General features: G+C 36.9%; 5 protein-coding genes across 5 annotated transcripts in view; 4 read left to right on the top strand and 1 right to left on the bottom strand.

Moving 5' to 3' along the window:
* LOC148952362 (splicing factor 3B subunit 3-like) overlaps positions 1-3,292 on the bottom strand; it is a 54,504-nt gene extending 51,212 nt beyond the window's left edge. Inside the window, 2 exon segments of the mRNA XM_089089834.1 lie at positions 2,202-2,340; positions 3,147-3,292. Of these exon segments, the coding sequence (XP_088945960.1) occupies positions 2,202-2,340; positions 3,147-3,149 (142 nt within the window). The 5' untranslated portion in view covers positions 3,150-3,292.
* Positions 3,293-5,453: 2,161 nt separating this feature from the next.
* LOC148952365 (uncharacterized) lies at positions 5,454-5,771 on the top strand. The gene has a single exon (XM_089089184.1). It carries the CDS (start codon positions 5,454-5,456, stop codon positions 5,769-5,771), a length of 318 nt encoding a protein of 105 aa, XP_088945310.1.
* A 1,349-nt stretch (positions 5,772-7,120) lies between these two features.
* Positions 7,121-8,020, top strand: LOC148952366 (uncharacterized). The gene is made up of 2 exons (XM_089089185.1): positions 7,121-7,425; positions 7,771-8,020. The coding sequence occupies exons 1-2, from the start codon at positions 7,121-7,123 to the stop codon at positions 8,018-8,020; spliced, it is 555 nt and encodes a 184-aa protein (XP_088945311.1).
* Positions 8,021-8,193: 173 nt separating this feature from the next.
* On the top strand, positions 8,194-8,547 carry LOC148952367 (uncharacterized). Its single transcript, XM_089089186.1, has one exon. The coding sequence runs from the start codon at positions 8,194-8,196 to the stop codon at positions 8,545-8,547; it is 354 nt and encodes a 117-aa protein (XP_088945312.1).
* A 184-nt stretch (positions 8,548-8,731) lies between these two features.
* On the top strand, positions 8,732-9,157 carry LOC148952368 (uncharacterized). The gene has a single exon (XM_089089187.1). The coding sequence runs from the start codon at positions 8,732-8,734 to the stop codon at positions 9,155-9,157; it is 426 nt and encodes a 141-aa protein (XP_088945313.1).
* Positions 9,158-12,341: the final 3,184 nt, after the last annotated feature.

Consider the following 12,341-nt stretch of genomic DNA (forward strand, 5'->3'; position numbering starts at 1 on the left):
ACCATTACTTTGCTTATCTCAAACTGGCCTATCCACAGGCCAAGCTGACTCTAGCAGCAGCCAAAAGCAAGAAAGGCACTTTACTGAAAAAAATATAAATGTTTTTACTTTTATAACTTTAATAAATCAAATAATATTAAGATTTTGATTACTAAATATCAGTATTTGTAAATTCAACTGACAATGCACATACAATTGTATATTTTTCAGTAAAGCGCAAATTGGGTTCTGGCCTTGGGAAGGCATAAGGGTTTTGAGTCCAACTTAAGTTAATCTCAGCTCGTTTTGATTTTGACTCAGTTTTTTATTGTAATTTCTGTTCGTTTTGGGTTTCATTTATTTATAGACGCTGATTTGTGGTAGTTTCAATCTTGGTAGATTATTTGATTTATTTTTGATCATTTTTTGTTTAATGGAGTTTTCTACTTTTCTTTAACAAACTGATTTTGTATGAAAAGTTTTTTTTAATTAATTTAATTTCGCTTTATATTGACATAGTCTTTTCAGAGAAAAAGAAAATAATACATAAAATCTTTTCGTTTTTTTCAAGAAGTTTGGCCTGCTATTTTTATGCTGGAGAAAAACTTTCAGCAATTTTTAACAGCATACACCCTCTTAAAAATCTGGACACAAATAGTAGTGTTTAATTTAGTTTCATACATCCTCTAGTTGACCTGAAATAGAAAACTTGATACCATTCGCAAAAAAAAAAATCTGTTTACTTTATTTGATAGCTAAGATACACTTACGCTATTTTGATTTGGTTAAATTTTAATAGCAGAAGCAGCCCCAAAAGTTTGAACATAATACCCTCAGTCGTTCTTGGGATTCTGCTAAGATGCCTTATTTGGAATTAGCACTATCACAGTGCATTTTGATTTAATCTTATGGCAACATTTAGTTTTTAAACATAAACTCAAATGGGGTGGAGGGGGGGGGTGGGCGTGGGATTAGTTTCCCTCCAATCACTTTCGAGTATTAAAAAGGGCATCAACCCTTTCTATTTTCAATCAAATGAGCCCTTTTCTAAGTTCCTACGACGACTCCTTCGATACAAAGTCCCTGGTCTAAACAACAACAACAACAAAAGAATAATACATTATACCCACATCGATCTTTACTATAAAAATGTCAAGCCTTCCAATTACTTTCGACTATTGAAAAGGGCACTAGGCTTTTCGATTTCCAATCGAATGAGCCCTTTTTGAGTTTCTACGACAACACTTCCTATAAACACCTTATATGCTCCCAGGGCATAAATTAAACTCTTACTCTTAAGGCTGTGAGGGTGGTTGTCATCCTCTAAGACCTAATTTCCAGAACTTTCAACTACGTTACACAAAATGGTTATCTCAAAATTGTGATTGAATGTGTCTGGGAAAATGGTGGGCGTGAGAGGGGCGTTAGTCTTTCTCCAATCACTTTCAACTATTAAAAAAGGCACTAGCCAATTCAATTTCCAATCAAATGATCTCTGTTGAAGTGTTTATGGCAACGCTTTCAATAAAAACCTTATATGCCCCCAGGGGATAACTTACAACCCTCGCCCTGAGGGCTGGGGCGGGGCTGTCATCCTCACAAACCTGATTTCGATAACTTTCTGCTACGTTGAACAAAATAGCTATCTGAAAATTTTGATTGGATGTGTTTGGGGGACTGGTGGGTGTGAGGGAGGGGTTAGTTACGGTCCAATCACTTTCAACTATTAAAAAGGACACTAGCCCTCTCAATTTCCAATTGAATGAGCCCCTTTTGAAGTTTTTACGACAACTCTATCATTAAAAACATTATAAGCCCCCCAAAGCATAACTTACAATCTTCGCCCTGGGGACTCTGGGGGATTTGTCATCCACAAATACATAATTTCCAGAACTTTAAACTACGTTGAACAAAATGGCTATTTCTAAACTTTGATTGAATGTTTTTGGGAAAATGGTGGGCGTAATAGGGGGGTCAATAACTCTCCCCTAACTTTCGACTTTTAAAAAGGGCAGTTTTAATTTCCAATCAAATGAGCTCTTTTTGAAATTTCTGCAACAACTTTCTATATAAACCTTATATGCCTTCAGGGCATAACTTTCAACCCTTGCACTGAAAGCTCTGATGGGGTTATCATCCTAAAAGACCTAATTTCCAGAACTTTCGACTACGTTGAACAAAATAGATATCTCAAAATTTTTTGAATTACTACAGTAAATTACCTTTCTTGGGAATGGTTTCATCAACTGTTTCTTCTTTAACGGGCAAGGCTGTAGCAGAGGGTTCTTCCTTCTTCACCTCATCCAGCTGTTTACGGATTTCCTCATACATGTTTTTATATTTGCGGCCAATAGCTTTCAGCTGAAATGAAATAAACACAGATTCATCATATGGGCTTTCCTGCGGAATGTTTTCTCACATATATCACATTCAAAAGGTTTTTCTCCAGTATGAATTCTTTGATGAATCGAAATTTGTAGTAAAACGATTCTTACATGTATCACATTCAAAAGATCTTTTTTCAGTATGAGATATCTCCTGTTTTGCCACATCATTTTCAGCAAACTCATAAATGTGACTTGGCATCTCATTTTGACAATTCAAACCCAATTCGTTTTTTAGACATATTCTCGTACGACCTGGCATGCTAAGTAATCTACATTCTTGTTTGCTGATATGCTCATCAGAGGACACTCCAACAGGGAGAACTTTTCTTTGATAAAAAAACAAAAAAAAAACAACAAAAAACAACTAAAATAATCAAGCTAGAAACGTGAGAATTTATGCGGAGTAATTTGGGAATCAAATTCTGCGTGATTCATGACTTTCTGTGTGGCTGAAACCTACGCAACCTCTACAATAGAGTTTTCTGATACATAAATACATTTTACACATATCTTTAAATGCATTGGAAATATTGTATACGAAGAGGAAAAGCGAAATATTACCATTTAAAATCGCTGAAAACAAAGCTCCTATATCAACGAGGATATTGTTGATCGTTGAGGGATATGTTGAAGGACAAAAATTCTGCGTGATTCATGACTTTCTGTGTGGCTGAAACCAACGCAACCTCTACAATAGTTTTCTGATACATAAACACATTTTACACATATCTTTAAATGCATTGGAAATATTGTATACGAAGAGGAAAAGAGAAATATTACCATTTAAAATCACTGAAAACAAAGCTCCTATATCAACAAGGATATTGTCCCATTTAAAATCTCTATGTGCTATGCCAGCCATTTCCAATCTCGAAACTATAGATGATATTTGTTCAAAAAGATTGACACTCATGACACTCAACAGCACCTGGAAAAGAAATACAGCTTGGGACACGGTAGAAAGTGACAAACTAGCCCTACAATCAATAATAAATACCAGTGAGAGTTAAACATCAGTTTGATTCAGAAATCTGAATTTTCCTCATATAAAACCAGAAAGTAAATAAACAATACGTTGGTGACATCGAAGTTAAGTTTCCGAAATATATTCACATTTGAATAAAATGAACGAAGACATCGAAGTTAAGTTTCCGAAATATATTCACATTTGAATAAAATGAATGAAGACATCGAAGTTAAGTATCCGAAATATATTCACATTTGAATAAAATGAACAAAGACATCGAAGTTAAGTTTCCGAAATATATTCACATTTGAATAAAATGAACGAATCATTGAAATATAAGCTATATGAATTACTTTCCATTAATAACTAAGAGCATTTCAAAGAAAATAGAATTGTGATTTAGTTTATAGGGAGAAGAGGTTAAAACTAGAAGAAAATGCAATAAATAAAACCAATGAGGTGTTATTGAGGGATCACCCTTCTCCATTACCTTGGGTCCATGTCAGAAAGCCACATGTACAAAAGTTCGGTCGCCCATCACAGTCCCTGCATCACATCAAAAACTTTCACCATACTTGGCACGCAACCCCTGGTGTATGTACTTCCTCAAAGTCGCAGAACCCTTGGATGCTAAGAGAAAGAATTTCGTCTTGGAAACGAGAGGTGCGAACTGATCTTTTCCAATCCATGATCGGAGTATTATTCACGACTGTATCGCTTTTTATAGACTATTTGTATTTTCAGCTTTCAGACCTGATCACAATCCTTGATTGTTGACATATGGCATTTATGCCGCATATTTGGGTCTTTTAATCTTCGGTAACAAAGTAAAGGCAAAGAAAGACAGATAATGCAGCATTGGACTTTAAGTCCCTACTAGCGGTGCCGTTCTCTGCTTCATGGTAACCGTTTGAAATTGTTTGAAAAATTATTACCATAAAATCACAACTTAAATATTATAATCAAATTCTTGCTACGACACTAAGAAAAATACAGGAGTTAAAGGCCCATTAATAAATATATTCGCACTATCTAAGGCACTCAATAGCCTTCAATCTTTTTGAAAAAATTTCATCTATAGTTTCGAGATTGGAAATGGCTGGCATAGCACATAGGGATTTGAAAGGGGACAATATCCTTGTTGACGAAAATGAAAATATATTGGTTATTAACTGTGGATTACCTGAATATTTGGAGACGGCAAATGGAATTTTATGCGGCACTCCTGGTTACCTGCCTCCAGAAGTTGAATCCTGATAATCCAAATATATGATAGGACCGGTAACTACTTGGTCTCTAGGAGTTATATTGGGATCCCCCTTGATTGGCAGAGAACCGTTTCAAAACGGGCGACGTTCCCTTGAAGCGAAACTTGTGATAGACTCAGGATTAAAAAGCAGGAATTGTTCACGATTGGCTCGTAGTTTAGTTCGCAAGTGTTTGCAATTAACGAGAGATAACAGACCAAGTGTGAAAGAAATTCGTCAAGATCCTTGGTTAAGCGTACGCACGAGTGCTTAATGTGAAAATAGGACACTTTTAGGAATATATCAAATGGTTTGAATCAAAATTTATTGTGTGTCGTTTTTTAAATCTTTTCGAACAAAAATCATCTATAGTTTCGAGATTGAAAATGGCTGGCATAGCACATAGAGATTTGAAAGGGGACAATATCCTTGTTGACGAAAATGAAAATATATTGGTTATTGACTTTGGATTAGCTGAATCTTTGGAGACGGCAAATGGAATTTTATGTGGCAATCCTGGTTACCTGCCTCCAGAAGTTAAATCCTGTGAAGCCAAATATATGATAGGACCGGTAACTACTTGGTCTCTAGGAGTTATATTGGGATCCCTCTTGTTTGGCAGAGAACCGTTTCAAAACGTGAGACGTTCCCTTGAACCGTTTCAAAACGTGAGACGTTCCCTTGAAGCGAAACATGTGATACTCAGGATTAAAAAGCAGGAATTGTTCACGATTGGATCGTAGTTTAGTCCGCAAGTAATTGCAATTAACGAGAGATAACAGACCAAGTGTGAAAGAAATTCGTCAAGATCCTTGGTTAAGCGTACGCACGAGTGCTTAATGTGAAAAGAGGCAACTTTTAAGAATATATAAAATGGTTTCAATCAAAATTTATTGTTTGGCATTTTTTCAGTCTATAGTTTCGAGATTGGAAATAGCTGGCATAGCACATAGAGATTTGAAAGGGGACAATATCCTTGTTGACGAAAATGAAAATATATTGGTTATTGAATTTGGATTAGCTGAATATTTTGAGACGGTAAATGGAATTTTATGTGGTACTCCTGGTTACCTGCCTCCAGAAGTTGAATCCTGTGAAGCCAAATATATGATAGAACCGGTAACAACTTGGTCTCTAGGAGTTATATTCGGATCCCTCTTGATTGGCAGAGAATTGTTTCAAAACGGGTGACGTTCCCTTGAAGCGAAACGTGTGATAGACTCAGGATTAAAAAGAAAGAATTATTCACGATTGGCTCGTAGTTTAGTCCGCAAATGTTTGCAATTAACGAGAGATACCAGGCCAACTGTAAAAGAAATTCGTCAAGATCCTTGGTTAAGCGTACGCACGAGTGCTTAATGTGTAAATAGGCCACTTTTAGGAATATATCAAATGGTTTGAATCAAAATTTATTGTGTGTAGTTTTTTCAATCTTTTTGAACAAATAACATCTATAGTTTCGAGATTGGAAATGACTGGCATAGCACATAGAGATTTAAAAGGGGACAATATCCTTGTTGACGATAATGAAAATATATTGGTTATTGACTTTGGATTAGCTGAATCTTTGGAGACGGCAAATGGAATTTTTTGTGGCACTCCTGGTTACCTGCCTCCAGAACTTGAATCCTGAAATATATGATAGGACCGGTAACTACTTGGTTTCTAGGAGTTATATTGGGATCCCTCTTGATTGGCAGAGAACCGTTTCAAAACGGGCAAAGTTCCCTTGTAGCGAAACGTGTGATAGACTCAGGATTAAAAAGCAGGAATTCTTCACGATTGGCTCGTAGTTTAGTCCGCAAGTGTTTGCAATTAACTAGAGATAACCGACCAAGTGCGAAAGAAATTCGTCAAGATCCTTGGTTAAGCGTACGCACGAGTGCTTAATGTGAAAATAGGCCACTTTGAAGAATATATAAATTGGTTTGAATCAAAATTTATTGTGTGTCGTTTTTTCAATCTTTTTGAAGTAATCTCATCTATAGTTTCGAGATTGGAAATGGCTGGCATAGCACATAGAGATTTGAAAGGGGACAACATCCTTGTTGACGAGAATGAAAATATATTGGTTTTTGACTTTGGATTAGCTGAATCTTTGGAGACGGCAAATGGAATTTTATGTGGCACTCCTGGTTACCTGCCTCCAGAAGTTGAATCCTGAGAAGCCATATATATGATAGGACCGGTAACTACTTGGTCTCTAGGAGTTATATTGGGATCCCTCTTGATTGGCAGATAACCGTTTCAAAACGGGCGACGTTCCCTTGAAGCGAAACGTGTGATGGACTCAGGATTAAAAAGCAGGAATTGTTCACAATTGACTCGTAGTTTAGTTCGCAAGTGTTTGCAATTAACAAGAGATAACAGACCAACTGTGAAAAAAAATCGTCAAGATCCTTGGTTAAGCGTACGCACAAGTGCTTAATGTGAAAATAGGCCACTTTTAGGAATATACCAAATGGTTTCAATCAAAATTTTTTGTGTGTCGTTTTTTCAATCTTTTCGAACAAATATCATCTATAGTTTCGAGATAGAACATGGCTGGCACAGCACATAGAGATTTGAATGGGGACAATATCCTTGTTGACGAAAATGAAAATATATTGGTTATTGACTTTGGATTAGCTGAATCTTTGGAGACGGCAAATGGAATTTTATGTGGCACTCCTGGTTACCTGCCTCCAGAAGTTGAATCCTGTGAAGCCAAATATATGATAGGACCGGTAACAACTTGGTCTCTAGGAGTTATATTGGGATCCCTCTTGATTGGCAGAGAACCGTTTCAAAACGGGCGACGTTCCCTTGAAGCGAAACATGTGATAGAATCAGGATTAAAAAGCAGGTAATGTTCACGATTGGCTCGTAGTTTAGTCCGCAAGTGTTTGCAATAAAGGAAAGATAACAGACCAAGTGTGAAAGAAATTCGTCAAGATCCTTGGTTAAGCATACGCACAAGTGCTTAATGTGAAAATAGGCCACTTTTAGGAATATATCAAATGGTTTCAATCAAAATTTATTGTGTGTCCTTTTTCAATCTTTTTGAACAAATATCATCTATAGTTTCGAGATTGGAAATGGCTGGCATAGCACTTAGGGATTTGAAAGGGGACAATATCCTTGTTGACGAAAATGAAAATATATTGGTTATTGACTTTTGATTTGCTGAATCTTTGGAGACGGCAAATAGAATTTTATGTGGCACTCCTGGTTACCTGCCTCCAGAAGTTGAATCCTGTGAAGCCAAATATATGATAGGACCGGTAACTACTTGGTCTCTAGGAGTTATATTGGGATCCCCCTTGATTTGCAGAGAACCGTTTCAAAACGGGCGACGTTCCCTTGAAGCGAAACGTGTGATATACTCAGGATTAAAAAGCAGGAATTGTTCGCGATTGGCTCGTAGTTTAGCCCGCAAGTGTGCAATTAACGAGAGATAACAGACCAACTGTGAAAGAAATCCGTCAAAATCCTTGGTTAAGCGTACGCACGAGTGCTTAATGTGAAAATAGGCCACTTTTAGGAATATATCAAATGGTTTCAATCAAAATCTATAGTATGTCGTTTTTTCAATCTTTTAGAACAAATATCATCTATAGTTTCGAGATTCGAAATGGCTGGCATAGCACATAGAGATTTGAAAGCGGACAATATCCTTGTTGGCGGAAATGAAAATATATTAGTTATTGACTTTGGATTAGCTGAATCTTTGGAAACGGCAAATGGAATTTTATGTGGCACTCCTGGTTACCTGCCTCCAGAAGTTGAATCCTATGGAGCCAAATATTTTATAGGACCAGTAACAACTTGGTCTCTAGGAGTTATATTGGGATCCCTCTTGATTGGCAGAGTACCGTTTCAAAACGGGCGACGTTCCCTTGAAGCGAAACGTGTGATAGACTCAGGATTAAAAAGCAGGAATGGTTCACGATTGGCTCGTAGTTTAGTCCGCAAGTGTTTGCAATAAACTAGAAATAACAGACCAACTGCGAAAGAAATTCGTCAAGATCCTTGGTTAAGCGTACGCAAGAGTGCTTAATGTGAATATAGGCCACTTTTAAGAATATATCAAATTGTTTGAATAAAAATTTACTGTGTGTCGTTTTTTCAATCTTTTCGAACAAATATCATCTATAGTTTCGAGATTGAAAATGGCTGGCACAGCACATAGAGATTTGAAAGGGGACAATATCCTTGTTGACGAAAATGAAAATATATTGGTTATTGACTTTGGATTAGCTGAATCTTTGGAGACGGCAAATGGAATTTTATGCGGCACTCCTGGTTACCTGCCTCCAGAAGTTGAATCCTGTGAAGCCAAATATATGATAGGACCGCTAAGTACTTGGTCTCTAGGAGTTATATTGGGATCCCTCTTGATTGGCAGAGAACCGTTTCAAAACGGGAGACGTTCCCTTGAAGCAAAACATGTGAAAGACTCAGGATTAAAAAGCAGGAATTGTTCAAGATTGGCTCGTAGTTTAGTCCGCAAGTGTTTGCAATTAACGATAGAAAACAGACCAAGTGTGAAAGAAATTCGTCAAGATCCTTGGTTAACCGCACGCACGAGTGCTTAATGTGGAAAGAAGCCACTTTTAGGAATATATCAAATGGTTTGAATCAAAATTTATTTTGTGTCGTTTTTTCAGTCTTTTTGAACAAATATAATCTATAGTTTCGAGATTGGAAATGGCTGGCATAGCACATAGAGATTTGAAAGGGGACATTATCCTTGTTGACGAAAATGAAATTATATTGGTTATTGACTTTGGATTAGCCGAATCTTTAGAGACGACAAATGGAATTTTATGTGGCCCTCCTGGCTACTTGCCTCCAGAAGTTGAATCCTGTGAAGCCAAATATATGAGAGGACTGGTAACTACTTGGTCTCTAGGAGTTATATTGGGACCCCTCTTGATTGGCAGAGAACCGTTTCAAAATGGGCGACGTTCCCATGAAGCGAAACGTGTGATGGACTCAGGATTAAAAAGCAGGAATTGTTCACGATTGGCTCGTAGTTTAGTCCGCAAGTGTTTGCAATAAAGGAAAGATAACAGACCAAGTGTGAAAGAAATTCGTCAAGATCCTTGGTTAAGCATACGCAAAAGTGCTTAATGTGAAAATAGGCCACTTTTAGGAATATATCAAATGGTTTCAATCAAAATTTATTGTGTGTCCTTTTTCAATCTTTTTGAACAAATATCATCTATAGTTTCGAGATTGGAAATGGCTGGCATAGCACTTAGGGATTTGAAAGGGGACAATATCCTTGTTGACGAAAATGAAAATATATTGGTTATTGACTTTTGATTTGCTGAATCTTTGGAGACGGCAAATGGAATTTTATGTGGCACTCCTGGTTACCTGCCTCCAGAAGTTGAATCCTGTGAAGCCAAATATATGATAGGACCGGAACTACTTGGTCTCTAGGAGTTATATTGGGATCCCCCTTGATTTGCAGAGAACCGTTTCAAAACGGGCGACGTTCCCTTGAAGCGAAACGTGTGATATACTCAGGATTAAAAAGCAGGAATTGTTCGCGATTGGCTCGTAGTTTAGCCCGCAAGTGTGCAATTAACGAAAGATAACAGACCAACTGTGAAAGAAATCCGTCAAAATCCTTGGTTAAGCGTACGCACGAGTGCTTAATGTGAAAATAGGCCACTTTTAGGAATATATCAAATGGTTTCAATCAAAATCTATAGTATGTCGTTTTTTCAATCTTTTAGAACAAATATCATCTATAGTTTCGAGATTCGAAATGGCTGGCATAGCACATAGAGATTTGAAAGCGGAAAATATCCTTGTTGGCGGAAATGAAAATATATTAGTTATTGACTTTGGATTAGCTGAATCTTTGGAAACGGCAAATGGAATTTTATGTGGCACTCCTGGTTACCTGCCTCCAGAAGTTGAATCCTATGGAGCCAAATATTTTATAGGACCAGTAACAACTTGGTCTCTAGGAGTTATATTGGGATCCCTCTTGATTGGCAGAGTACCGTTTCAAAACGGGCGACGTTCCCTTGAAGCGAAACGTGTGATAGACTCGATAAACAAAAAATCGCGAAGAAAGGAAACGAGGACAATTAACAGCCAGTGAAAAAATTGAAAAATTATGCAAATATTTCGGTCAAGACCTCCGCTTGACCGTCCTCAGTGCAGAATAAAAAATATAAAACCAAACCTTAAAATAAAAACACCAAACTAAAATTGGACGACCCTTTCCTAGTAACGGTGAAAGGGTAACTGAATAAAAAACACAAGTCTAAATGGCATTTCAAAATTTCATTTTGCGTAAAGCACTTTTAAAGGCTGATCGCTTTCCAGTTTGATTGTTATCGGAGAATCTATTCGATTGCACAATATAACTTTGTGGATGTATGTAAAAACGATCAGAATTAATAATTTTGTCATAAATGGGACTTAGAAAAATTTCTCCAGTGTCTCTATTGAGAGCTACCTTTTGGTGAATGTGCTTTTTTATTTCAACTGCCTCCCTGAAAACTTGCGTGAGACCTTTAACGGGGGCAACGATAGAGGCCTCGTCAAACGAAATGAAATGGTGTGGATTCTCGTAAACATGTTGCGCCAAGGCGGAATCAAAAACCTCAGGCCTTTGGCGTAACCTCATTGCCTTGTCGATTGAGGACTTGTGCTCAGATAACCTCTCCCCTAATTGCTGTTGGGTTCTACCAACATAAAAATAGCCACAAGAACAAGGAATTCTATAAACACCACTACCCAGAATGGGGCTGGTTTTATCTTTGCCGTTGTTAAAAAAGTTCTGTGTAATATTTGAATTTTTAAAGGCGACGCTAAGTTTATGTTTTTTAAGGATTCTTTTCAATTTGTCACTCAATTTTGGAATGTAGGGTAGAACAGTGAAAAGTTTCTTATCATCCACCAATGGAACGGTATCTGTTGGGGCTTGTGGACCTGATGCCCTCCCCTCTGCCTTTTTTCGTCTTCTGTCTATAATGGTCTCAAGTAATTTTATAGGGTAGCCATTGCAAAATAAAATGTCCTTAATATAGTTTTACCGGGGCAATATACCTTTAACGGGGGCAATTTGCATTTTTCCTCCAACCACTCTCCCTGCATAAAAAGAGGAGTTGTTATTTCTTTGGTTGACCGAGTAATAAGAATATGCTCAGAGCCTCACATAGACTCAGAATTGAACTATATATTGTGCAATCGAATAGAGTGCAAGTTATATTGTGCAATCGAATAGAGTCTCCGATAACAATCAAACTGGAAAGCGATCAGCCTTTAAGAGTGCTTTACGCAAAATGAAATTCTGAAATGACATTTAGACTTGTGTTTTTTATTCAGTTACCCTTTCACCGTTACTAGGAAAGGGTCGTCAAATTTTAGTTTGGTGTTTTTATTTTAAGGTTTTGTTTTTATATTTTTATCAGTTTTATTATGCACTGAGGACGGTCAAGCGGAGGTCTTGACCGAAATATTTGCATAATTTTTCAATTTTTTCACTGGCTATTAATTGTCCTCGTTTCCTTTCTTCGCGATTTTTTGTTTATCATGATTAGCCAGTGTGGTCTCAGAAATTATTTGAGAGTAGCTTACGGGGAGCTTTTGACCAAGTCTGTTCTTAATTATTTTGATTTGTCTAAAAAATACACCAACCTTATTAATCAACAAGAATTTTTACTGCATTGTAGAGTAATGATAATTCTTCATATTTCTATTCTTGACCACATAAACCTAGTAGCACATTCTTAAAAGAAATTTAGTTATTGG

Source organism: Artemia sp. Qi Xiang Cuo, chromosome 5, assembly GCF_049724085.1.
Source record: "Artemia sp. Qi Xiang Cuo chromosome 5, ASM4972408v1, whole genome shotgun sequence".
In the NCBI taxonomy this organism is placed as follows: Eukaryota; Metazoa; Arthropoda; class Branchiopoda; order Anostraca; family Artemiidae; genus Artemia; species Artemia sp. Qi Xiang Cuo.

Excerpts from the sequence above, each read along its gene's own strand:
- LOC148952365 (XM_089089184.1), top strand. The coding sequence starts at position 5,454 with ATGGTTTCAATCAAAATTTATTGTTTGGCATTTTTTCAGTCTATAGTT.
- LOC148952366 (XM_089089185.1), top strand. The coding sequence starts at position 7,121 with ATGGCTGGCACAGCACATAGAGATTTGAATGGGGACAATATCCTTGTT. Across the intron at positions 7,426-7,770 it reads GAATCAGGATTAAAAAGCAG|AATTTTATGTGGCACTCCTG; the intron begins GTAATGTTCACG and ends GACGGCAAATAG.
- LOC148952367 (XM_089089186.1), top strand. The coding sequence starts at position 8,194 with ATGGCTGGCATAGCACATAGAGATTTGAAAGCGGACAATATCCTTGTT.
- LOC148952368 (XM_089089187.1), top strand. The coding sequence starts at position 8,732 with ATGGCTGGCACAGCACATAGAGATTTGAAAGGGGACAATATCCTTGTT.